The following is a 25,417-nucleotide window of genomic DNA, read 5'->3' as shown; positions in this document are numbered from 1 at the left end:
ACAAATCTCTAGGCTCTCTTAGAGGGATCAGTCTTGCTCGGGGCCCAGCCACAAATGCTGTGGTGGACTGAGATGCAAAGCATGAAGAGAGACTTCCTGATCCAGGGTTCTAATAGGGAGAGGTTGAGAGTTATCAGCCTGAAGACAAGGTGACTGAACCTTACCAACACAATTAGGGCTATAACCGAAGCCTCTGCCTCAACCCAAAACTCCCAGGTATCCCAGCTTCCAGACCTAGAGTCACCAAAGGGGAGCTGCTCTGTCCAGTCACTCCCACTCACCAAAATGGGGGCTTAAGCCAGCCTCAGGAGACACCTGACCTAAAGGAGATACCACTTGGAATGACCCTACCATGGACTTAACCCCTCCATCCTGGAGTCTCTCTCTCTTCGGTTCCTATCAAATAAGGAGACAAGCCTCTAAGATTAGCAGGCCTAACCAAGACTTGGCAAAAAATTTATTTTCCTTTGAAATAAAATGTACAACCAAAAGAGCTCAGGGTCTAGGACAGTATAGAGGATTAGGAGGACAGCATTTTGGGGTAAGACTATGCCTCTCACCCCTACACCTCTGCAAAGAGATTTCAGAAGGAAAGGGAAATACAGCTGTGCCAGGTGCTTTTACTGGAGCAGGTCACCCCTTGGGTATAAGGTATAACCTCCGTCAAGTAACATTAGCAGAGCCCTTAGAAATTACAGCTCACCCCTACCCCCACTATACACATGGGCACACAGACATAGATGGAAAAGAGTATACCTAAGGGCATATACCAAATGAAAGAGGTGAAGTTGGGATTAGAAACATCTGGGCCATTTTAGCACTGGACTGTGGCCACAGACCTGGAAATACACAATAGATCTTAAGATAGGTTAGTCAAGTGAATGACCCCAGGGATTGAAAAGGTTTTCTGATAGCAGCTCCTACTCAATGGATTCTGACCTCAGTTTGAGAGGTGGCTCTAAGGAACAAGAACCCAATGGTGGTAATGAACCTAGGAATATTTTTTTAGCACCAGATGGTGAGCTCTCCTGTCAACCCAGCTACTTGGGCCTCTCATGCAGGGCTGATGCTGCTTGAAGGCCCCTGTAGCTATACAGGAGGCAAGGGGAAGAAGCCAGCAGGGTTGGGGAAAGCCTGGTCCTATGTCTTTCTGCCCATTCCCTCCTCCCTTGGCTTCAGTTGGGCCCAGAGAGGACACAGGGTGTGGGGAAGGCCAGAGTGTTATCTTGTTTCTTTTTCTGGGTAATGGGCCACCTCCTCCCCAGCAGGAGAGAGGTTCAGAATCGCTTTTCCTCAGGTTGGGAGGTAATGAGCAGCTCCTTGTTCCCAAAGTCCCACCAGGCTGTCATGTGGAACGCCATGTTGGTCAGGACAACGGTGTACTCCAGGATGGCAAAGATGGTGTATACTGTTGTGAAGACATAGGGAACATGGTGAATTTCCTGCCATCCCCACTCCAGTGCTTCTTAAAACACACACCACTGGACCAACACAGGGACCACAATGGCAGTCAGCCCTTAAGACCACAACAACATTGCATATCATAGAAAAACACCACTATGACTGCCCCATAGCCACAATGACCACCTGTGGCTCCCAGCTTGGCCTCACCTCCAGCCTCACAATACATATTGTGCCGAAAGTAGACAGCCAGCGCCGTGAAGAAGGAGACGAAGTTGATGACGAAGAGTCTCTGTTTCCAGCTGTAGGACTTTCGATCCTAGAGGATGGGCTGTCTGATCACCCTGCAGCTCCCTGGGTGCTTATGGATGTGCTCCCCTCTTGACCTGGGTTCCTAAGGGCTGCACCTTGCCTCTCTGGTTCCCCGCTAGTAGTCATGGGGGAAGTGGGGCATAGGCAGGGGCAGCAGGCACAGAGGCCAAGGAACAGTGATGCCCCTGCCCCTCCCACTTCTGGAAGATGGAGTATGAAAGTTCCATGGAGTTATCCACCAACCCAACACCTCCCCTGTGGGGATATTGTGCAGAGAAGAAAGGGGTATATGTTGGTGGGTGCACTATTCCCACAGTTCCCTCAACCACACAGTTACCTTCTTGTCACTGACACAATGCTCTTAACTCACTGCAACCTCTCATTCTACCCCCATTTGGAACCTCCATTTCTTGTGTTCTCCGGTATCTCATACTACCCAAACCTAGTCCTAGTCCCAAGGCCCAGCCTCAACCTCAATACCCACAGCCACGGTTCCCATTAAAACACCAGTTCCACCTCATCATCACTCTGCATCCTGAGGACTGGTGCCCTTGCTTTTCTCTTGGGCCACCTGGAGCCCCGATAGGGGTAGACCGTACCTCTTGACTTACTGTGTGCTTCTTGGTCAGTCGCCACAGAATGCAGGTGAGGAGCATGTGACTGAGGGATGCTGCGATGAACACAATGAAAGCATTTTCATGGATGGCTGGAGGGAGAGAAGAAGGTTGGGAGCATGCATTGCAGGGTGTGCCCAAACTCCTACTAGGAAGATCCAAGTAAAGGCAGAAGAGGAGCAGGCCCCTCCCCAAACCCTCTCCCGCTCCACCAGGATCCAGGTACCCACTGAAGTCCTCAGAAGAGGAGACGTAGGTGAGCACTAGCAGCGCAAGGTTCTCGACGACATTGAGGCTGAAGTTGAGGCGGCAAAGTGGGCGGTAGCCAGGGCACGGGCATGCGCAGCTGAGGTAGTGGTTCCAGTAGGCAAAGGCCACCAAGAAGCGGGGCGCCGAGTGCAGACCGATGCAGAAGCGCCACACGTAGCGCTGGGGCACCTCCCCACCGATGGCTGAGCTCACTGACGGCAGGTAATTGGGCACCTGGAGAGTCATGACCCGTCTGGGAGGCAGCCTCCACAAGCCCGCTCACCTGGAGAGCCTTCTGGCCTATCAAAAGCACTCTCTCTCCTAGAAGGCTTTGCTCCAGCCCCACCCCTTCCCAGAAGTCCTCCTTCATAAGCCCACCGTAATCAGCAGGGATTTGTGCAGGGACTGTCTCCCTCTTCCCCCAAACTGGAACCTGTACAATTCTTACAAATGGGTTCATTGCTCCCTGAGCCCACAGCACAAAGCTATGGATTAATAAGGTCCTGTGGGAAGTTCCCGGAACCCAGGTCCCTGATACACTTCCAAGGACAGAGATGAGCCACAAACCACCTGAGCTTCCTTGGGACAGTGATGGAGTCACAGACCAGCTGAGCTGTTCCTTTGACTGCTCCCTGCTCCACTGGTTTCTCTGGGCATGTTGCCATGGCAGAAAGTACTCTAAGATCCTGTGGGAGCTTGGTCAGAGGGCACCCCCTAAATCTGATCAAATCTAATCAAGTGCTCCTGCACTACCTGGTATAGTCTAAGAAAATGACCCCATCCCTGTCCATCTTCCCCACCCATCTTTCTCCTTAAGGAACTGGAATTTCATTCCTTAAGGTTGAGGAAGAAGGGGGAGATGATACTGGCACAGCTGGAAGGATTGATGCATTGCCTGTATGGGAAGGTGAGAGGATGGGAATGAGTGAGTAGTTTAGATGGGACTGGGAAGGCCAGGTGTGGGAGGATTCCTTCAATTCCAAGGCCTACAGTAGTGCTTCTCACTTTAATGTGCATATAACTCACCTGTGCATTGTGTTAAAATGCAGAAGGGCTGGAATGGAGTCTGAGAATCTGCATTTTTAAAAGGTTCCAGAACTGTTTAAGCTTCCAGTCTGTTGCCCACAAACTGTTGAACCCAAAGAGGGAATGGCCCAGCTCTGTCAACAGGGGGACCAGTCTTCAGAGAAGGAATTCTGGAAAAGCCCTTCCTTTCTCTTTAAGTGGGTTTCCAGACGCATTGAGGAGGTAGGCAATATTGGAGGTAGCTAATCGTACAGGGGAGGACCTAAGGAAGGATAGTCAGGGGAAGCTAAGTACAGAGCTCTGAGAGAGAGGGAGCTGCTCTCAAGGGCATGGCTTGAGACTAAAATATTCACTCTGAATAAATTTGTAAAAAGGCAGCGTGAAGGCTTTGGAGCCACACAAACCTAGGTCTCTATCCCAGCTCTGCTTTTATTAGTGATCTTGAGCAAATCACTTCAACTCTCTGAGCTTCAATTTCCTCCTTGGTAAAATGGGGATAATACCACCACTCTTGCAGGGTAATTGTAAATGCTAAATATAACTTGTGCAAAGCATTTGGCATTATTTGGCACACAACAGGCACAATAAGTGGCAGCTTTCAGAAGACAAACATCCCTGAAGAGCCTGAAAAGAGGCTGTAAGTTACGTGGACATTGAGCAGAGTCAGGTCTGCATATGGGTGAAGAGCAGGAACTGTATCTTCACCAGATCATTCTTAACCCCCTAAACCTCCTCACTTGACCTTTCTCATCTCTGGTTCCCTAAGTGGGTTTCGTGGCAGTGTTCCCTCCATTTCTGGAATATTCATTCTGAAATCTGCCCTAATTTTCGCTACTTTAAGGGTTACAGGACCAGCATCTACAGCTTGGCTAGGAGAGCTCAGAGCATTCAAAGGCCCAGAGCCCTGAGAAATGGTGGAGAACAGGTAAAGGGTAGAGCTTGGAAAGGCCTCCGGAGGAAGAGTATTAGGGCCCTGTGGCGGCCAGTCCTGTGCTCATGAACTCTTCTCTGATTAGCCATGGCAGTGGGACTCTAAGAGCAGGGACTGCCTCTTCCACCATACACATAATCAGGTACAGATACTCACAAGTCCCCCCACCCCATCCCCAGCACACAAGTTCCCCACTCACCAACTGTGCCAGCAACAAGCAACATCAGGAGCTATGAGAGACCAGGTATACAGCTCAGCCCAAAGTTCCCCATGAACCCAGAGCTAAGAGTACCACAGACAGATGGGGACATAATCCCTTTTCCCTAAGAAAAACCTTTCAGTCTGGAGGGGACATCTCAATGGTCCTATGTGGTGGGGCAGTAGATCAGAAAGTCACGTGGTAAAAAAGTACTCCCTACCCCTTTCCAACTGGACAAAAATGTCCAATTTCAGTCAATTCTACTTGCTACTCCTTTTTGGACTCCACCCCTTCCTCTCTATCCTCACAGTCCACATCTTAGTTCTGATTTTCCCAGTAGCCTGAACTGTTACACTAGCCTCCTCACTGGTCTTTCTATCTCTATTCTGGTTCACTCAGGAGCCAGAATGATCCTCTAAAGCACAAATCTGACCATGTCCCTTTCCTGTATAAGATCTTTCCATAGCTTCCCATAGTCCTCTGGATAAAACCCAAAGTAATCAGTTTGGCATTCTCAAAGAACCATCTTCATCCCCACAGCAATAATACTTCCTCCTCTAGGAAGGAAGTCCTCCTTGACACCAAGCTAAGTGGCTGGGTCTTTGAACTCCCTTTTATCACAATAGGAATCCTTTCCCACTTTGTTGTGATTATTTATACCTATGACTCTTACAGGAATGAAATCTGAAGTCAAGTCCATGTTCAATTCCATGCCTTTGACACAGAAGTTCTGCCTATAAGCCCTCAGGAAAGGCCTGGTGGAGTTATCTGGGAGGCAGGAAGCCCAACTAGTTCTCTGGCTTGCAGAGACCTGAGTGGACACAGGCTGTGGGGACCAGGACTGCCAATGAGAGAAACAAAGCTTGAGGATCCCAGAGCAAGGATGGGGTCCTCTAAGATCAGTTCCCTAGCCTGGGCTAAAGCCATCTGTCACTTTACCTCGCCCTTGATTTCATCTTCTCTCCTCAGTCCCAGCTTCTTTCCAATCTGGTCTTTCCAGCCTCCTCCTCCCACTCATAATCTCTCTTGCCTGTTCCAAGTCTCTTCCCAACCCCCTCCCACTCTCTGTGATCTTCCACCCTTGGAGAACTGAGACTCTATTCTCTCAGTCACTCCCCCCAAACTCTGCCTAACTGACTTGCTTCCCCAACTGTTATCCTTTTCCTTTTTCTCTGACCCTCCATCCTCTCTGCTCCTTTCTTTGATTCTGGCTTATCACCATTTTCTGACATGGTCCTGACAGAGATGCTTGGGAGCCTGGCACTCACCCCACAGTCAGTGGCCACCGTGTACTCAAAGTGGAACACCAGGGACCAGATGATGCAGAAGAAGAAGCCGAACACGGGGAAAGTGATGACCCACCAGACCATGGCCGTGAAGCGGAGCCGGAACACGGTCCCGTCGGGGTCCAGGGACTGGGAGGCCGCAGAAAACATCCTGTGGGGAGTGTTGTCCAGGCAGTGAGGGGCACAACTTGGGGGCAGGGAGATACCTGGAGATGCCTGGAAGAGTGGGGCCTTTTCCAGAGCTGGCCCTTCAGGGTGCAGAAAAGAGGCAGAACAGAAAGATGAAATAAAAGGGAAAAAGGAAGCCAGTACAAAAGAGAAGGAGGTGCAGAGGGTAAAGGGGCAGGAGCAGCAGACATGTGCGGGCTCAGCTCTCAGGAGTCTCCTTGGTGCACTGGTCTTATAGGTCCACCTCCTGAAAAGCCTGGAGAGTAGAGGCTCCCAATGGCCTGGACATGGGAGCTCTGTTGGCCCACCTCACTCTCATGATCCTCACACCCACCTCAGGAGAAGGGTCAGATGGAGTAGGGTTATTATTCCCTTTTCACAGAAGAGGAGATTGAGGCCCAGAAATAAGCCAGGTTCGACCTCTAGAACCAAGGCCTCTTGCCACCTGACAGCTTAAGGCCAAGTAACCTAGACAAAGGACCCTTGGCTCAGACTGGCCCAAGCCCTCCCACTGACCCTGTCTGACCACATTCCTGTTCCTCACCCAAGTTCAACTAGGAACAGTGGGAGTGTCTTAGAACTTCAGTGGGGCCACAGGCTGCCAGCCATCCTGCCTCCAGGCTTAGAATGATCCAAGCCTCAGGCCAGCAGTTCTGATCCTAAGATACCAAGGTACCTGGAGAGGGCCAGAGCCCCATCTCCTTCCTCTCTGAAGGGACAATATCACCCAATCCCAGGTTTGGGGGAATCTGCAGTCATGGGAAACTTTCTCACTCAGCTTGAGCCTACTGTGCTGTACTAGAACCAGGCAGCCTCTGCCCAGCTAAGATCCAGGGAGCTGTTTCTTCTACTCCCTTCTCCTTCTAGACAGAGAAGCCTTTCGACTTCTACCACCACAAGGTAAAACCAACCCCTCTAGCTGGGTTCCCTTCTTGGGGGCAGAGATAGCTTTATATTAAAAGGCCTATGATCAAATCTCCCCTTGGGACTCATATTTCTCTTTATTAAAGGCACCCCAGTCTACTAGTCTAGTTCAGGGTTGGGCAAAGGGGCAGGGGATTGCTAAGCGACACTCACCCTGGGTGCTAAAGGATCCGGGTCTTGGGTTGAGGGCTGAAGCCAGAATGAGGCTGTGCTAAGACTGGAGGGTCCCACCCCCTGTTCCCCAGGGCCTGCCCCCACCCCTCTCCCCGCCCACAGAGCCAACTCTCCATGCCTGCCCAGGCACACAGCCTTCCCAGGATGGCCAAGGCCATGTCATAAATCCCGGAACATTCTGCAAAGGTAAGAAGTGGTCAGCCCACAGTAGCTTCCTTGCCAGGGACGAGGCCTTTCTGAGAGTTGTGTCCAAGGGATATGGACAAGTTTCTGGGAAGGGAAAGGGCGAAAGCAGAAAGGGATCTAGTACTTTTCACTGAAACAACACTGAGTATGCTTATTGGGCCCTGTTGGAAAGCTGGTTACTCCTCTGACAATAAAATTGGGATTCAGGAAAAAGATAGCTAGTTCACTAGCTGGATAGACAGACAGGCTTGAATATGATGCATCAGTGCAAAAAAAAAAAACTCATGACAGCTCAGGCTACGTTAACAGGCCTAACAGCCAGTATTAGGAAAGAAACAGTCCTGTTCTCACCTGTACTTCCCAGGCCACCTGATGTCCTGTGCCCAAATCAGGGCCCAGCATAGAAAGAAGATAGTGACCAACTAGGCCAAGTCTAGGGGTACATTCAGGATGGGAGAGGCCTATAGCCTGTTCTGGTGAGGGTGCCTGGAGGAAGTGGAGCTGTGCCATTTAAAAAGAGTACCCTCAGAGACTGCCATTATTGTCTTCCCATCTCTGCAGCGCTGGCCAAAGCTAGGAGAGAGTAGCCCTATGGCTCCCAAAGTAAAATCAGGGCCAGGTAGAGATTCATCAGAAGGAAGGTATAGGCTCACTATAAGAAAGAGCTTGCTAACTGTTAGTTACTAAGACTCCCTCGGGGAAAGGGAAGCTCTTCATCACTGGCAATGTGCAAGCAGGGGCCAAGTCATGTAATTGTAGGTATGCTGGATTAAAATTTACTTCTGTCATTCTTAGGGTGAGCCATTCCCCTGGGGTACTCTGGAGGAAAACTTCAAAGCTTATATACGAAAATCCCAAAATAGATTAACAGGGTAGTCTCAGAAAGTGGGCATTTAAAGTCACCAGAGACACTAAACATGGGCCTAGTTCTGCCCTAGAAGGACTAGGTACCCTTTGGCACCTATCTATGCTTTAGTTCCTTAACTGGTATGCCAGGTGTGCTGAACTTATTGATCCCATCAACCCTTGGGGCCAGCCACAAGGGGCACAGAACAAACTGCCATCTCAGTTTAACTTCATATGTTTCAGAAATACTGTAATTTTCAGTGTGGATTATGACTGCCTTATACCATGCCTTCCCTTTCCCAGAGCATTGGACTGGAGTCTTACCCATTTACTCAACAAATACTTGACTCAGACACTGCGTATTCTAACGGAGCTCCCATTATAGTGAGGAAGACAGACACAAACATAAGATGGAACTCTGTGAGAGATAACACACGGAGCTGTGGGCACCCAAATGAGGTATTGATAAGTTTGCCCCAAGAAAGCTACAAAAGGGTCTTCACAGGGGACACTTGGGCAGGGTTTTACAGGATGCAAAGGAGTTGACCAGGGTAACAGGAATATTTGGTGCATTATCTGAGGTGAGAGCTAGGTAAGGGAGGCCACTGGATGGACCCTTTCTGATCCCCCTCCCACCCTCAGACCACCTGGTCACCACTTTTCTTTAGTCCCATTTCTTCTGACAATTCCCAGCCCCAGGACTCATCAGACTGGCTTTCTACATCTACCCAATGACAAGTCAGGAGGAGAAGAAATCTCAGGTCATATGAAGAAAGTAGTAGGCACTCACTCCATACTACCAGCCAGACCTTACTGCTAGTCCTAGGTCTTTGTCTGGAACAGATGTTCTTTATAGGACGGTGGGGAGCCCAGCTGACTGGAGGCTTTCAGAGCTCTCTCTGAGGCACTTCCAATGGTCTGTGCCCAAACGCTACTTCTCTACCTAGGGCCTCTAGGCTAACTTCCTTGCCTGTTCTGACTTCCAGCCTGACAATCAATTCCTCTTCCTCCTTTTGCTCCTCACTGTTCATACTCCCTAAACCACCTTTCCATCTTTCTTCTACCTGGAGCTAAACCTTAGCCCTGGAAAGGAGCAAGGTAGGAATTATCAATCCCATTTTAGATATGGAGATACTGAGGCCTAATGGATGAGCTAGGAGAAAAGGCAAAACAGGTCTCATTCATTTACCCCAAAATCCTTCAGATAAAAAATGTCATATCTTTCCTATCTAACATCCCCTACCCATGAAGTGGCTACCTTCAGAAACTCAGAGGGTATGGGACCCCAAAACACCAAAACACCCCAAAACACATATACACACACATAATGAGGTCCCCAACCAGACAAGCACAGGTATTGTCTTTTTCACACATACTCCCCACACAAAGATAATATATACAGACACGTCCCTCACAGTTATATACACCAATATACTGAATCATATTCCTATAAAGATAGACACAAACCCACAAGGCCATACTAAGAGGCCCTAGATGTACTCCAGCCCTGTCCTGATCTCTCTCCACCCTCCAGAAAACCCTGGGACTCCTGAACCTGCACCTCCATGGATAAATGATTGGGTGCTGGATTCTGGAGCTGCTTGACCCCAGCCCCCAGCAACCTCCATGAAAGGTGAAGGGAGGCCAATTCTGAGATATTAGCTTGTAGGTAGCCTCCCAGTAGCACAGTATGTTGTTGGACCCTACTGGAGAGCTGGCTAATCCTGTAACCACAGAAGTAAGATCTGAAAACCCATCTGGGTCTGAATATGAGGTATCAGTGCCCCCCAAGCCCTACCCCACAGTGTGTGGCCGTTGTCTCCTTGAAGTGGAAGAGCAGGGACCAGAGGATGCAGAAGAGGAAGGCGACAAGTGGACAGCAGACTGTGACCAGGGCCACCAGGGTGAAGCGGAGCCGCACTAGGGTCCCATCCCGGTCCAGCGGCAGTGGGACCTGGTACATCTTGTCAGACCTGGGGATGGAGTGGTGTGCTGTCAGGGCCCCAGGCTGCAAGGCTGGAGCTAAGTGGTGAAGCCAGTTCTTGTACTCAGTCCTCTGCTTGGCTGTGTGTTATGGGGTGGGGAGTCTGAGAAGTCTCTAAGCTTGCAGAGTTCCTAGCCTGGACGAAGAAGACCGACTCAGAATTCCAAGAGAACACTCACCCTCAATTTCCAAGGGAAAACAATAGACCAAATCTGTGCTAGGAAGAAGCTTGAACAGATTAAGAGACCTTCCCCTCATCCCTATGCCTGACTCAACAGGCCTAGGACTACAGGAGCTGGTTTAACTAGTTTCTCCTTATTTCAGACACCAACTGTAAAACCTACCAGTGGACAGAATGGCCTATGTACTCCCCAATCTTTGAGCCTCAGGCCCAGTTTCCAGACTTCAGGACCCCTCATACCTCTCAGTGCTTCACCAACCAGCCCAGGGTCCTCCTGCACCTCCAGTCCCTTCCCAGGATCTGTGTGATCTGTGTGTCTGCACAGGAGTCCACAGTAGCAGGGGCTCCATAGAAGCTGGCAGAACCTCGAACCCTGCTTATCCCTGCCTGCTGCCTCACGTGCTCTGAAGTTGAAAGACTTTGCAGAATCAGGCCTGGTGTGGGCTGTTTGCTGGGGAAAGCTGCTTGTTCAGCTTCTGGAGGCTTCCCAATGACTGGGGGCCTGTCCGCCCCCTTCCCAAGACCAGGTGAGGGCATCTGAGGACTGCGATTCCTCCATCAGACAAGGGCATCTAAGGTCATAGCTGAGTTGCTGAACTGCAAAACCAACAATCCTAGCCCAGTCCCCTCAATGTATAGAAGGGAGGGGCAGAATCCCAAGAGAGGGGCAGAAACCTGCACAGGGTCGCACAGCAAATAGAAGAACCAGCACTGGAGAGATGTGTGACCCACAAAAAAATCACACTCTGAAACTCTGGCCTTCCTAGACTAATTCCTCTCTGGGTAAGAGCTCTGAGCAAAAAGTTTGATTAGGAGTTGGGGTGAGGGAGGGAAGGAGGAAGAAGAATGATGAAAACTAAATCCTATATAGATGAATCAGTCAGTCCTGTTCCCATTGTAAAGAGAGGGAAACAAAGGCTCAAAAGAAAGACTTTCTCAAAGTCATATGCTGAGCCTGAGGGAAAGCCATCCCTGGAATTTAGGCTTCTTGCTTCCAAACTAGGCTGGCTCCACATATACAAAGAACCATCCTTCCGTGTTCAAGCCAAGCCTCAGGACTCTCTCTTCTAGCCCCATTTACAGGAAGAACCCCACCTTTGTTCCATTCCGGAACAAACCAGGTGGACACACCTATGCATTCTCAACCATCTTCCCCTACCCACCTCTCAGCCATATTCAATCAGGCAAGCTCTTCTATAATTTTGGGGGCCAGGAGTTCCCAGGGCAGTTGGAAGTGGCTCTGGTGCCCAAATCAAGCACAATCCCTGGATCCTCCCCAAATGGACTGGAAGTTTCTCAGGCTTATACAAGGGGAAAACCTCATTCACCCGCACCAAATCCAGATTCTACAATAGCAGCATCCATTAGTCCCGACTCCACTTTACGCCCAGAGGCCAGCCACTCCAGTTTTTCATGAACCACTAAAAGCCAGATCCTAAGGGAATGGGTGAATACTACCAGGGCAGGAGGGTGATGAGATTTCAGAGACAGTCTTTCCCATTTCTTGGGAGGTATATCTGGCCTCCCTTTTAGCTGTGTGACCTTGGGCAAGTCACTTAAACCGCACATGAGGATAATATGGTCTAATTACTTCTAAAGCCCGTCCAACTTCGTTATTCCATTTCTCCAGATCTCAGGGCAGGGAGCACAGCTATTTAGCCCCAGGACAGGTCTAAGTTCCTCATAGGTACTATTTACTTGAAAACTGCTTTCAAAGCAGTTTTAAAGGTCCCTAAAGATCTTCTGTCTCCAGTGCAAATTCACTCTTACCCAGTGCTACTGAGTACTAGGCGCCTTGTTCAGCACTTGATATACATTGTCTCTTTTAATCCTCATTATGATTTCATGAGGTAGGCGCTATATATGAGTATATTTCCACTTCCTAGATGAGAAAACTGAGGCTCAGGGAGGTTAAAAATACTTTGTTCAAGGTCACAGAATAATGGACAAGGCTGTGATTCAAAATCTGTCTGTAGGGTTCCAAGGTCTCCCACACCTCCGCCTTCTGCAGCTAGAAGGAACCCTGACCCGGAGGGCCCGCAGAGTAAAAAACGGAGCCAGGAGAGTGCGACCCCTGCACACTTAGCTGGAGGACGGAGGAGAGGGAGCTGTAAGCTTAGCAAGTCGGGACAAGGTAGCTCCTGGGATACGCCTGTGTGCGCCAGGAAGGCAAGCACCAGGATCCCAGAGCTTGAGGCCGATTCTGAGGAGGCCAGACCGCGTGGCTAACTGGGGCTACCCGCCGGTCTGGCGCACCCAACCCCATACTCACCCAGGCGACACCGGCACGGAGGCCGCGCCGGCGCAGGCGGGGAGCCGGGGGCGGGAACCCACAGGGAGCCCGGCCCGAGGTAGCGGCGGGGGGCGGGCCGGAGCGGGAATGGCGGGGGCGGGGCTGGCACTCTGGAGGCGGAACGTGGAGAGGAAACTGCGCCCAGATCCTCTGGCGGCTCCTTCCTGGTTTGGGGGACACGAACCCCCGACTCTCCCCCTTAATCTGCCTCCTCTCTTGCCTCTCCAGCCTTTGTCTGATTCCCTAATTCCAGTTGCGTGGGGGCAGATAGACGAGCCCTAGACAGTTGGGTTTGATACGTTGGATAAGCCCCCTTGTCACCTTACGTCTCAGCCGCATTCCATCACCTGTTGAAAGAATGTAAAATTAATTCAATAGAGCCCTATTTCTCCCATTTCCTGGCCCCAGCCTCTCCTGCCCGCTTCCATTCTAATTATCCAACCCCCCATTTTGAAACATTAAGCCAGTTTTGTCCAGGCTCAGAACGTTTCCCCAAAACTTTGCACTCCAGAGCTGGGTGGAGACCTTTCAGCAAAAGGAAAGGCACCTTTCAGGTAGTGAATCGATGAGTCCTACAGGTTGTCCTACCAGCAACCTGGACCAGAGCTGTTCCTGCTTTTATCAAGAGAGCGCCCTGTCATCCATAGCAGAGGGAGAGGCTCCCCTAACCTCAATCCTGAGTCTCTCCCCACCATAAGAGAAGCTCGATCCCCAGAAACCAATTCCTAGTGTTCCCTCCCCACCCTAACCCTGCCTGACCCATTAAAAAAACGTGAGGAGAACTCTGGCTTTCTCTGCCAAGCCCATTCTTTCCCAAAAGAGAATGGTGACGAGGACAGCAATCCTGTCTGCAGGAACACGGGGGGGTGGGGGGGGGGCACCAGAGCACCTGCACCCAGTGGAGGACCTCAGAGCTACACAGTTACCATCACCATTTTTTCCCCATTTAAATCCCCACAGCAATAAGGAACCCATTCTGAGCATCCACTATGTCCCACTTTTCTTTTTATGTTTTATCTCATTTAATCCTCATAAAATCCTATGAGGTATAAACTATTAATATCCCCATTTTGCCAATGGAAAACAGAGAAAGCTAGTAAATGTCAAAGCCAGGATTTGTGGACAGCATCTGAGGCATCCGTAACCATCATACACTGTTGATCCTAAAGGTAGTTACAATGATAATCACCACTTTGAAGATGAGGAAAGAGGCTCACATTTGCTGATTAACTTGCCAGAGCTCTTTTTTTAAACATTCACTCTTGTTCACTTATTCAGCCTGGGCCCTCTCTGTGGCAGGCTCTGGGCTAGGCAATGGTGGGGGACCACAGATGTCTCAGGTCTGATTCTGATTCCAAAGGGCTCCCAGTCTGGAGGGCAGTTGTCTTATCCTAAAAGCTACATTTCTTAACTTGAATTTTCCCCCACCCCATCCTTTAAGGACAAATGGATGACTAGTGTAACTTTACCAAAAGAACCACCTCCACCTAATTTCTAGCAACTCAACTCAGGTTTTCTGCCTGGGGGTTGTGTGGCATCCTCTTTATCTACTTCTGACCCTTGGCTGCCTGCCCCTGGCCCTTGTTCCCTGTCTTGAATCCTTGTCTGCTTCCTTGGCCCTAAATAACAGTCCTTGAAGCTGGGTTTCTTCTTCCTACTTCTGGACCACCCCCAGTGCCTGAACTTTGAAGTGCTCTAACCCTACCTTTCTCTGGTGAGCTTGTAATTCATCCTCTAACCCTGCACCACGGTTTCCTCATCTGTAAAATGGTTTTAAGAATATTCACATCACAGGGTTGTTGTGAGAATTAAATTCGTTAATTTAGCAGCCTGCCAAGCACATGGAAGGTACTCAATACACAATGGTAGTTATGACTAGACAGGTAGGCTTCAGTCTGAATTCTAGAACTGACAGCCTTTTCTGAACTATCTGACTTTGACTATCACTCACACTCTCTGAATCCGGTTCCTCCACTGTCAATTTGAAAGATTATCACCTACCTTGGCTTATAGGAAGAGAAGTAGAAGAAAAGGATGGGTTCTTACTACACACCAGGGTTTTTATGTATATTCTCTTCTAGTTGATCTCTTAATAATTTGATGAAGTATGATGAAATCCATTTTACAGATAAAGAAGTTGAACAAACATCTCGTCTATCCCACATTCAAAAGGTGCTCAGTGTTTGCTGAATCACCATTTGTCCATTATTCAAGTAGTTGTTGTTGAGGCTGAGGCCTTCCAGTATCTTCTGCCCTCCTGGTGGTTTTGCCTGATGTCTGGACATACCCCAGAGAGGACTGTGCCTGAAATAGCACCACCATTTTCCAGCTTCAACCACACACAGTTTCATGCATACATACATACTCAAACACCCAAGCCAATTTTGAGTGTGTTAACAGGGATTTTTACAGCCCCCAGTAGCTTAGTGGCAATACAGAACTAGGGGGCAGCAGAGGAGAAATGAATGTGGAATATAGTTGTCAAAGAAAGCTTACCGTAGCAGATCTTCCTGTAGCCAGATCTTAGTTCACCTCCATGCTCTCCAATCTATTCCTCAGCCCGCCCCCATTGCAGCCACAATAGCTATTCCCCTCCTAAAACACAGACCTGATCATGTCCCTCCCTTACTACAAATTATTTAATAACTCTCCATAGATTTCAGGATCAAAAACAAGTTCCTTAGTGTGACATTCAACATCCTTCAAAATTTGGGCATCTTTTACTCTAACAACTACATTCTACATTCTAGCTGTACTAACCCCTTCCATAAAGCTTTGTGCAACTTTCTCTTTATCTCCTCCTAGATCCTATGCTCTGCCCACTGCCCTACTCCACAAGCAACATTAGAAGGCCTTCCCTCACACCTTTATTAGCACTCAGACCACAAAGTAGTAAAATAGCTTGCCCTCTCTAAGCCAACTCTTCTGGTGATTCCACTGCCCTCCCCCACTACATAGGACATGACTAACCAGGGGTGTAAATTTCTCTGGCAACACAGGGCATGACTCCTGGGGATAAGCCTGGCCCTGGCAATGTGGGAGTAAGAAAGATTTCTTGCAAAAAGGGGGACAAGAAATTAAACAAAACAAAGTTTCAGTGGCTGAGAGATTTCAAACAGTCAAGAGGTCATTCTGGAGGTTATTTTTATGCATTATATAGCTATTCCTTTTTAGTTTCTAGTGTATTAGAATAGCTAGAAGGAAATACCTGAAACTGTTGAACTGTAATCCAGTAGCCTTGATTCTTTTTTTTTATTTTTTAATGCAAATTTTATTGAGATATAGTTACATACCACATAATCCATCCAAAGTATACAATCAATGGCTCACAGTATCATCACATGGTTATGCAATACTAAACACAATCAATTTTAGAATGTTTTCATTACTCCCAAAAGAAAAATAAAACATAAATATAAAAAAAAGAAAAGAAAAAGTACCCCATACCCTTCCCCTCCCCTCCATTATTGACCCCTAATAATGGTGTGGTACATTTGTTACTGCTGATGAAAGACTATTCAGATATTACTGTTAACTACAGCCCATAGTTTGCAACAGGTACATTTTTTCCCATATACCACTCTATTAGTACTTCCTTTTAAAAGTGTCGTATATTTGTTCTGGTTCATGAAATAACTTATTTATATTTGTTGTGTTGATCACAGACATCATCTACCACAGGACTCACTGTGTTATACATTCCCATATTTTAACATCTAGCTTTCCTTCTGGTGACACGTGACTCTAAACAACCTCTTTCAACCACATTCACAGACAATTCAGCACTATTACTTATACTTCAATAACATGCTACCATCACCTCTAGCCATTGCATCGGAGGCTATCCCCTGATTCTTGAAGATGACTGAGTAACTATACAGCTTTTAAAAATGTGACCATGTGATTGTGAAAACTTTCTGACTGACGCTCCCTTTACCCTAGGTAAGGACAGATAAGTAAGAAAAAAAAGACAAAAAATAAACAATAGGGATGGGATGGTGGGTGGGATGCTTTGCTGTTTTTTTTTTTTACTTTTATTTTTAAAATGTCTAGAGCTCCTATTTGGAATGATGGAAATGTTTTTGTAATGGACAGTGGTGATAGTAGCACAACATTGTGAACATATTAACAGCACTGAAATATATATCTGAATATAGCTAAAAGGGGAAATGTATTGTATATATGGTAATAGGTAAAAGTTTTTTTTTCAATTCATGAAACTGCACTATACAGTGAACCCTAATTTAAGCCACGGACTATAGTTAACAGAACAATTATAAAAATACGCTTTCAGCAGTTATAACAAATGTACCACACCAATGCAAGGTGTTAATCATAGGATAGCATACAGGAATCCTGTATGTTATGCATGCCTTTCCTATAAACCCACAATTTCTCCAATAAAAATAAAAATAAAAATAGCTTGTTGCCGGTCTCTGTCACCTTCCTGGGAGCTTAGATAGAACCCTGCCTGTTCTAATTCATTTCTGAATCTCTCAGCCCATCCCAGGGTAGGAGTAGGGGCAATGGGGCGGGGGTACGGAGAGGACATAGTCAGGTAGGTGTAAGGAGAAGACATAGATAAGTAGGTGTGACTAAAGACAGACAGCTAAAGGCCCTGCTCTGCCTCTGCCTCCTAGGCTGCCTTATGAAAGTCAGTGCTTTTCCTGAGCTAAGGAGGAGTTCTTTGTTCTTCCCAGACATCTTTTTTTTTTTTTTTTAACATTTTTAATTGTAAAATAAATGTACAAAGAAAAGGAAGAAAAAGCAATAATTTTCAAAGTACACTTCAACAAGTAGTTACAGAAACAGATCCCAGAGTTTGTCATGGGCTACCATTCTACTATTTCAGATTCTTCTAAAATAGGAGGCTAGAAGAAATATCAATATAGTAATTCAGCAGTCATACTTATTTGTTAAATTCTATTTTCTCAAATAAATAATAGGGGGAACAAATGTTAAAATAAATTTAGTTTGAAATGTTAGTGATCAATGAAAGGGAAGGGTAAGAAGTATGGTATGCATACTTTTTTTTCCTGTTTTTGTTTTATTTTTCTGTTGTCTTTTTATTTCTTTTTCTGAATTGATGCAAATGTTCTAAGAAATGATCATGATGATGAATATGCAACTATGTGATATTGTGAATTACTGATTATATATGTAGAACGGAATGATCATGTGTTAAAAATGTGTTTCTTTCTTGTAATATATTTTTTTTAATTTAAAAATTTAAAAAAAATTCTATTTTCTCTGTTATAACTCCTCCTTCTCCTTTGATCCTTTTCCCAATCTATAGGGATCTTTAGGCACTGCCTGTTCTTTTTCATGTTGAGAAGAGTGTTACACTAAGGGACAGGGGAATGTAATTAGTTGATAATCTTGTAAAGGATGGTCCCTCTGGGTTTTAGGATTTATCTGGCCTAAGAACCCTCTGGAAAGGATAGGTTCCAGGAAAGTAAACTTAGTGTGTGAAACGTTTACAGAGTCTCAGTTCAAGCCCTAGGTGTTACTAAGAGTTAACAGGAGAGATTTTGGTTGGGGTTTAGCAAATCATGGCCATTAGCACTATCTAACTGAAACCTGAGTAAGAGTAGCCTTCGGAATGGCCTCTTGACTCTGTTTGATCTCTCTTAGCCATTGATGCCTTACTTTATCACACTTTTTTCCTTCTTTTGGTCAGGAAGGCTTACTGACATCTTTTTTTTTTTTTTCAGACATCTTTTTCTAATGGCCTTTGATATTCCTTCTTGGATGGCTTTAAACTACCCATTCCAGGCTCACCCATCTTGCCCTATCCCACTGTGCCTCAACATTAATTACATCTTCATTGTTTTATAGAAGTTTCTGTGGCACCCCCATCCCTTCCAGGATGAATCCCAGTTTGTCTTCCTGGATAAACTGAGCTCTTTCCTGGCCCCACACCTTTGCTCTCCCTGTTCATTTGGCCTGGAATGCTCTCTCTCCTCCTGCCTCAGCAAACTCTACCCTTCCTATGAAGGTGCTGATTTAACAGGACACTTTGGTAAGTTAAAAACGTATATGGTGGCTTATAGGGAAATCACTAAAATAATAGGAAAAGATATTTTAGCTTCCCAACTGATATGGGAGGAAAAAATGAAATAATCCAAAAGAATGCAGGAAAGGAGAGAGAGAAGAATGGCTCAACTTCATTAGTCATTAGGGAAATGTATATCAAAACCATAATGAGATACTATGTTATATCCACTAGGATGGCTATAATAATAATAATAATAATAAAACAACACTTGTACACAAATGTTCACAGTGGAATCATTCAGAATAGCCAAAAAGTGGAACAACCCAAATGTCCACCAACTAATGAACAACTGATATCCATACAGTGGAATATTACTCAGTCATAACAAAGAATGAAGTACAGAAAGATGCTACAAGATGAATTTTGAAAACATTATGCTAAGTGAAAGAAGATCAACACATACACAAAAAACACACACTATATTCCACTTACAAGAATGTCCAGAAGAGGTAAATCTATAGAGATAGAAAGTAGATTAGTGGTTGCCAGGGGTTGAGGGGAGAAGGAAATGAAGAGAGACTGCTAATAAAAGTTTCTTTTAGGGGTGATGAAATGTTCTAGAATTAGATAGTGATGATGGTTGCAAAGCATTGTGAATATACTAAAAACCACTAATTATACACTCTAAGTGGGTGAATTTTATGATATGTTACTTATATCTCAATTTCTTAAAATCCTGACAAAGAGCTAGGTCCCCATAAATGGCAGCTATTGTTAAAAATTAAATTAAAAAATAAAGGAGAGGGTGGGGCAATGGTGGCTCAGTGGCAGAATTCTCACCTGCCTTGCCGGAGACCCAGGCTGATTTCCGGAGCCTGCCCATGCCAAAAGAAACAAACAAACAAATAAATAAATGAGAGAAAGAAACAGAACAGTTGGGACAAACAGAAAGTATAAAATATTAGATAAAATCCTGAATAAAGCAGCAAATTCATTCAATGAAAATAAACTAAATTTTCTCATTAAAAATCAAAGATATTCAAACAGGATTGTTAAAAATCCAATTATATGTTAGTTATAAACCTCACCCTTTTCTTGAGAAGTTATAGGAAAAGAGAAAGGGAACCAACATTTTCAGAATGCTTACTATGTGCCAATTACGTGTTCAATCCTTTGCAAATTTCATCATCTTATTTGTTCTTCATGACCACCTTACAAATAGGAACTATTGTCCCCATTGTATAGACAAGGAAACTGGGGCACAGAATAGTTAAATAATTTGTGCAAGGGGGTCTAAACAAAAGTAGCAGATCTCAGACTTGAACACAGTTTTGTTTGGCTCCAAATCCGCTGCTCTTTCCAAGGTACTAGACAAGAAACCTAGAACCACTAACCTGGAAGGAAATCTTTCTTGTTCTTCCATGTTTCTGCAGTCCTTAGAAGTCTGTTTCCTCCCTGAGCACTTATCCTTCATAGCTGCTTGGGATGAGTTCTCAAAGCATGTGTGTGAGAGAACGGGGAGCTCCTAGAAAAGAGCTGGATTTCTCACACCTCTTTCTTTCTTTCTTTTACCATTTAAAAAAAATATTTATTAATTAAAAAAAATGTAACAAACAAACTAAAACATTAACATGTGATCATTCCATTCTACATATATAATCAGTAATTCACAATACATCACTTAGTTGCATATTCATCATTTCTTAGAACATTTGTATCAATTCAGAAAAAGATAAAAAAAGACAACAGAAAAAGAAATAAAACAAAAACAGAAAAAAAAGAGATTATACATACCATACCCCTTACCCCTTGCTTTCATTGATCACTAGCATTTCAAACAAATTTATTTTAACATTTGTTCCCCCTATTATTTATTTTTATTCCATATGTTCTACTGGTCTGTTGACAAGGTAGATAAAAGGAGCATCAGACACAAGGTTTTCACAATCACACAGTCACATTGTGAAAGCTACATTATTCAAACATTCTCAAGAAGCATGGCTACTGGAACACTGCTCTACATTTTCAGGCAGTTCCTTCCAGCCTCTCCATTACATCTTGGATAACAAGGTGATATCTACTTAACAGGTAAGAATAACCTCCAGGATAACCTCTGACTCTGTTTGGAATCTCTCAGCCATTGACACTTTGTCTCATCTCACTCTTTCCCCTTTTGGTAGAGAAGGTTTTCTCAATCCCTTGATGCTGAGTCTCAGCTCATTCTAGGATTTCTGTCTCCACGCCCATGGGAATCATGTTCCACGTAGACAGGGGGAGGGTGGTGAGTTTGCTTGTTGTGTTGGCTGGAGAGAGAGGCCACATCTGAGCAACTAAAGAGGCTCTCTTGGGGGTGACTCTTAAGCCTAAATTTTAAGTAGACTTGACCTATACTTTGTGGGGTTAAGTTTCATATGAACAAACCCCAAGAATCGGGGCTCGGCCTATAGCTTTGGTTGTCCACACTGCTTGTGAGAATATCAAGAATTCAACTCGGGGAAGTTGAATTTCTCCCCGTTCTCACCATTCCCCGAAGGGGACTTTGCAAATACTTTTCCACTCACTGATCGAATCACTCTGGGATTCATCAGGGCATCACTCTGGACAAACCAACAAAATCTCATGTCCTACCTGAGATTTCAAGTACCTATTGGTCACACCTCTTTCTTGACAGTGCAAAGTATTTTGCTGTGGACATCTTGATATTCAGGACAGGGGTTGGCTCAGCAAACATTTATAACATGCACCAAACTATTTGTCTTTACAGTGGAAGAAGGAAGATGACAACAATTGAAAAGGGTGCTATGAGAATTAGGTAGAGTAGGAGTATGTGCTCTTAGGATGCTCCTGATCCACAATTAAGTCTTTTCCTAGGCAGAGGTCCCTGGGAACGAGAAACCTGTGGGCCATATGCCTAGTAGTACCAAACAAGAGATCCTTTTACTTAGAAACCACCATAGTCACAGGAAATTCCACTCTGGAGCATCCTTGTTCAATGTTATTCCCTCCAGATTCCCCTGAACTGTGTACTATTTAAGCATCCTAGCTTCTGCACACTTCTCCTAGTTCTTTGGACTGAAAGTACTCACTCATTCAAGACATATTTCTGATCCCCTTTTCTGTGTCAGACCCTCCTACTGACACAGTCATCAGTGGGAGCTCCTTGATATTTTTAAGGAATACAAATAATATTTATCATTTTCAGGGCTTAGTGTGTGTCAGATACCATGCTAAGTGCTTTACATATATTAGCTTAATTAATTCTCACAACATCCCTGTAAGGTAAGTACAGTTGTTTCACCACTTTGCAGACAAGGAAACTGAAGTTCAAAGGGGTTAGGAAATTTGCCCAAGTTCACACAGCAAATACACAGTTGAGCCTAGATTTAAACCTATAATTCTCTGACCCCATAGTCCAACTCTTCTACCACTATTTCTCTACTGTAGAAAGGACACTCACTCATTCCTGCATCAAACACCTAATGCAACTTAGAAGTTAGGATTTAACAAATGATTATGATTACTGAATCATTAAATAAATACATCTTTTTACTTCCCGATATGTTAGAATAGCCAGAGGGAAATAGCTGAAATTTTTGAATTGTAATCCAGCTGCCTTGATCTCTGATAATGATTGTGTAACTATATAGCCTTTATCTTGTGATTGTAAAAACTGTGTGACTGACCCCCACTTCCCAGTACCTCCTTATCCTGTTTTTCAATAATAGCGTCTTATTGATCACTAAAGACAGCCCTTAAATTAATAAATGGGCTTGAGTCAGCCTAGAACTAACCCACTCCAATTCCAAAATTATCTTGCTAGATAGAGCTGGACCTAACCAAAACTGGACTGCTGGACATGCACAGTAGCTTAAATTTTCAATCTGCGTGGGCTCGATAATTAGATAACCTCTAACTCTGTCATCTTGAACTGTTGTGCTCATTGTCCTAAAACCCGCCCATCTTTTGATACTATGAAACTATCAGAGTTACTGCAGTTCAAGGAGACAGATTTTTAGATCAATAGGCTGTCTGATCTGCTTCCTGTTTAGCAACAAACTTTCTCTCTTTGAGCGCATTGGGCAGAGAATCCACCGCTTTTGATCAGCATCACTGATGTAAACTTTCTGTGTGCCTGACAGAAAAGTAGGAGAGGCTTCAACAGAATTGGGTTTGAGAATGGGAGGGTGAGAAATCAAAGGTTCAGGAGGACTGAGCGATGCTACTATAACTATTCAGGGAGAGATAATGACTTTCTGATGTAGAACAAAGACAAGGGATGGTGGAGAAAAAGGAGGGATGTTTGGCTGGACTTGGGGGAAGGGGTTTGGTGTCAAATGTTTAAACTAGCTTTATTACTTGGCCATCAATACACTAATTTTGTTCTTCCTTCAAGCATCTACTGAGCACCTACCTACCATTTACCAGATTTCTCCCATCCATTTTCTTATTACATCTTTACAACCACTTCACTTTGGACAAATAAAATATTACTAATCCCTTGCTACCACACTTACTTTTAAGCAGAGCCGATTAAAGGTTTGTATGTTATCCCAGAAATAGTGGTGGAGGAGCGGTAGTGGCCTGCTTTCTGAGTACTGCTATCCTGTGTGAGACCCTCAGTCACTAGAGCGATCCAGTTTCTAAACCCTGTCTATTTCTCCCTCTCTTAATAACCAGGTTTCTGCTAATGCCCGGAGGAAAAGATGATGAAAATGTGGCTCTGAACTAAGTCCCGGGCACAAGACAAGCAAGTGAATAATAGGATACAAAGTGACAAGGCTGTAACATGGGCTACCTGAGCACTAAGCCCAACTCCCCTTGGAGAGGTGGGTAAATGTATCACAGAGAAGGCAGGGACATTTGAACCCGGCATTTAAGAATAAGGAGGGATTCTCTAAATGGAGCAATTATTTGGAAAGAAGTACCATGAGTTTCCCTGTGCACCACGCTCTACGCTGGGGTCATTTCCTTAAGACATCTCTAAGGCTGATAACGTTAATCTAGGGTATCTGAGATGATTCTCGCCCCTATTTTACTAGAAAGAAACCGAGGGTCATAGAGGAAAAGGTTGTGCTAGGCTGGCCTACACCAAGAGGGGAAGAGCCAGGCCTTGAGGGACTTGGAGTAGCCACAGGCAAGTTACGAGGTTAGACGGCCTCCTACCAGGAGGGTCCTTCAGCTCCGCACGTGCTCTGGCCCGGAAGTGCGGAGTGGGCGACCGGGAGGCCTTCCCATCACCACCCGCGGACCGGGGAAAGGTAAGGAGAGAATAGTTACCACGCCATCCTGGAGCCTTCCTTCTGATTGGCCCAAGCTTCTGCAGCCGAAGTCCCTCGCTTCCAATGAAGGGGGCGGAGCCTCGATATGGCGTCACCACTCCTCTCCCACAGCCCGCCCGGTGCATCCCAACCTAGCCATTCACCAGCCCACTTCGAGGGGCCTGTGTGACGCCACGACTCTCTCCCAGCCAATCGCGGCGGAGAGGGGGCGGGACCCCATGCCTCTCCCACTTCTCTACTCCTTCTCCTCTCCCGAACTCTTCATGCCCCTCCTTTTCCCCCTTCGCCACGCCTTCAAAAGAACGCCATCACGTTCGGTTTCAAAAGACGCGTTGCCCAATGAATAACACGGCAGGCCCAGAGCGGCGGCCTCGTCTGCCAATGCGCAGAGAGCGAGGGCGGACCGCTCGGAGCGAGCCTCTGACGGAGGACGGCGTGTGACGCAGTTGGGCCCTCTGCGCGCTGCGCCCGAAGCGGCTGTCGGTAGCGGTGGTAGCGGCGGCGACGGTTTCGTGTCGGCCGCGCGCTGCTCCTTGAGCGGCGGGTGGCGGAGGGCCCGGGCCCTCACTCCGGACACCTCCTTTCCCTCACCGTACCGTGGTAAGTCGAGAGCTGGGGCGGCGGCGGCCGGGAACCGGCAGGCTCCTCCTCCCTTCAGGGCGGGTGCGCGGGGAGTCCCAGGCCCTCTCTGCGCCGGAGTCTCGCGCTCTGGCGCGCACCTTCTGCCCCGAGGGAGGGGGCGGAGCCCGCGATCCTGCGATCCTGCGATCCTGCGGTCAGAGTCCAGACTCTTCAGGGCTGGGAGGGAATGGCTGTCTGCGGGGTTTGGGCCGGGGAATCTCCAGTTGTTGCCCACGCTGAGGGGGCGTCCATCTAACTGGTTATATTCATTCATTCGCTCCGCAGCGAATAGTCGCCTGCGGTGGGCCGACCCCTTGCGGGGGCAGCACCTTAATATCCTGAATAGGGTCTCTTCAACACTCCGTTGGCGGTCGTAGGCGGTGGGCTTTATATGCCTTGGCTTCTCCACCACGGAAGTGGCAGCCCGAGGGGCGGGTTGAGAGTTTGTTAGATTTTAAAATGGTGTTTGGCAATTGGGTCGGTTCAGTGAAGTTAAATGATATTTTCTTTTCTCCCACGTGTTCTGGGCAAAACCAGAAGAGAAGAAAGATTGTGTTTCTGGATTACCGTAGTCGTAAGGGTCTTAGAAATTATTTAAGCCACTCCATCACACGGAAGTTTTATAGATAGAGAAGCCGAGATCAGATCTCCTGACTCAAATCTCGAAATTTTTCTGCTGCACCACCCTCCCTAATTTATCCAGTCGCCCATTACTGAGGGTTCCCTTTTGGGAGGGGGCGTTCGG

The 25,417-nt window shown here is 46.4% G+C and overlaps 2 protein-coding genes across 17 annotated transcripts in view; one reads left to right on the top strand and one right to left on the bottom strand.

Moving 5' to 3' along the window:
- Window positions 1-82: 82 nt before the first annotated feature.
- PGAP2 (post-GPI attachment to proteins 2) lies at window positions 83-24,732 on the bottom strand. Of its 11 annotated transcripts, none has more exons than XM_077113771.1 (8): window positions 24,050-24,120; window positions 13,096-13,121; window positions 10,113-10,289; window positions 6,001-6,181; window positions 2,558-2,810; window positions 2,313-2,419; window positions 1,612-1,720; window positions 83-1,408 (listed from the first exon to the last, which is right to left on the bottom strand). In XM_077113771.1, exons 3-8 carry the CDS (start codon window positions 10,277-10,279, stop codon window positions 1,278-1,280), a joined length of 948 nt encoding a protein of 315 aa, XP_076969886.1. In that variant the 5' UTR covers window positions 10,280-10,289; window positions 13,096-13,121; window positions 24,050-24,120; the 3' UTR covers window positions 83-1,277. The 11 variants fall into 11 exon arrangements, with proteins under 11 accessions (XP_076969886.1, XP_076969885.1, XP_076969876.1 ...); XM_077113766.1 differs by lacking the exons at window positions 6,001-6,181; window positions 10,113-10,289 and adding exons at window positions 19,613-19,647; window positions 20,167-20,337 and having other exon boundaries at window positions 184-1,408; window positions 24,050-24,160; XM_077113767.1 differs by lacking the exons at window positions 6,001-6,181; window positions 10,113-10,289; window positions 24,050-24,120 and adding exons at window positions 19,613-19,647; window positions 20,167-20,337; window positions 23,936-24,008 and having other exon boundaries at window positions 184-1,408.
- NUP98 (nucleoporin 98 and 96 precursor) overlaps window positions 24,487-25,417 on the top strand; it is a 195,109-nt gene continuing 194,178 nt past the window's right edge. For all 6 annotated transcript variants that reach the window (XM_077113751.1, XM_077113750.1, XM_077113749.1 and 3 more), the window contains exon 1: window positions 24,487-24,651. The gene's annotated coding sequence lies outside the window, so the exon portion shown is untranslated. The remainder of the gene's footprint in view (window positions 24,652-25,417) is intronic.

This window comes from Tamandua tetradactyla, chromosome 8 (assembly GCF_023851605.1).
Source record: "Tamandua tetradactyla isolate mTamTet1 chromosome 8, mTamTet1.pri, whole genome shotgun sequence".
NCBI classification, from domain to species: Eukaryota; Metazoa; Chordata; class Mammalia; order Pilosa; family Myrmecophagidae; genus Tamandua; species Tamandua tetradactyla.
Note: the sequence above shows the minus strand (reverse complement) of the source record. Positions and strands in the feature narration are given on the sequence as shown.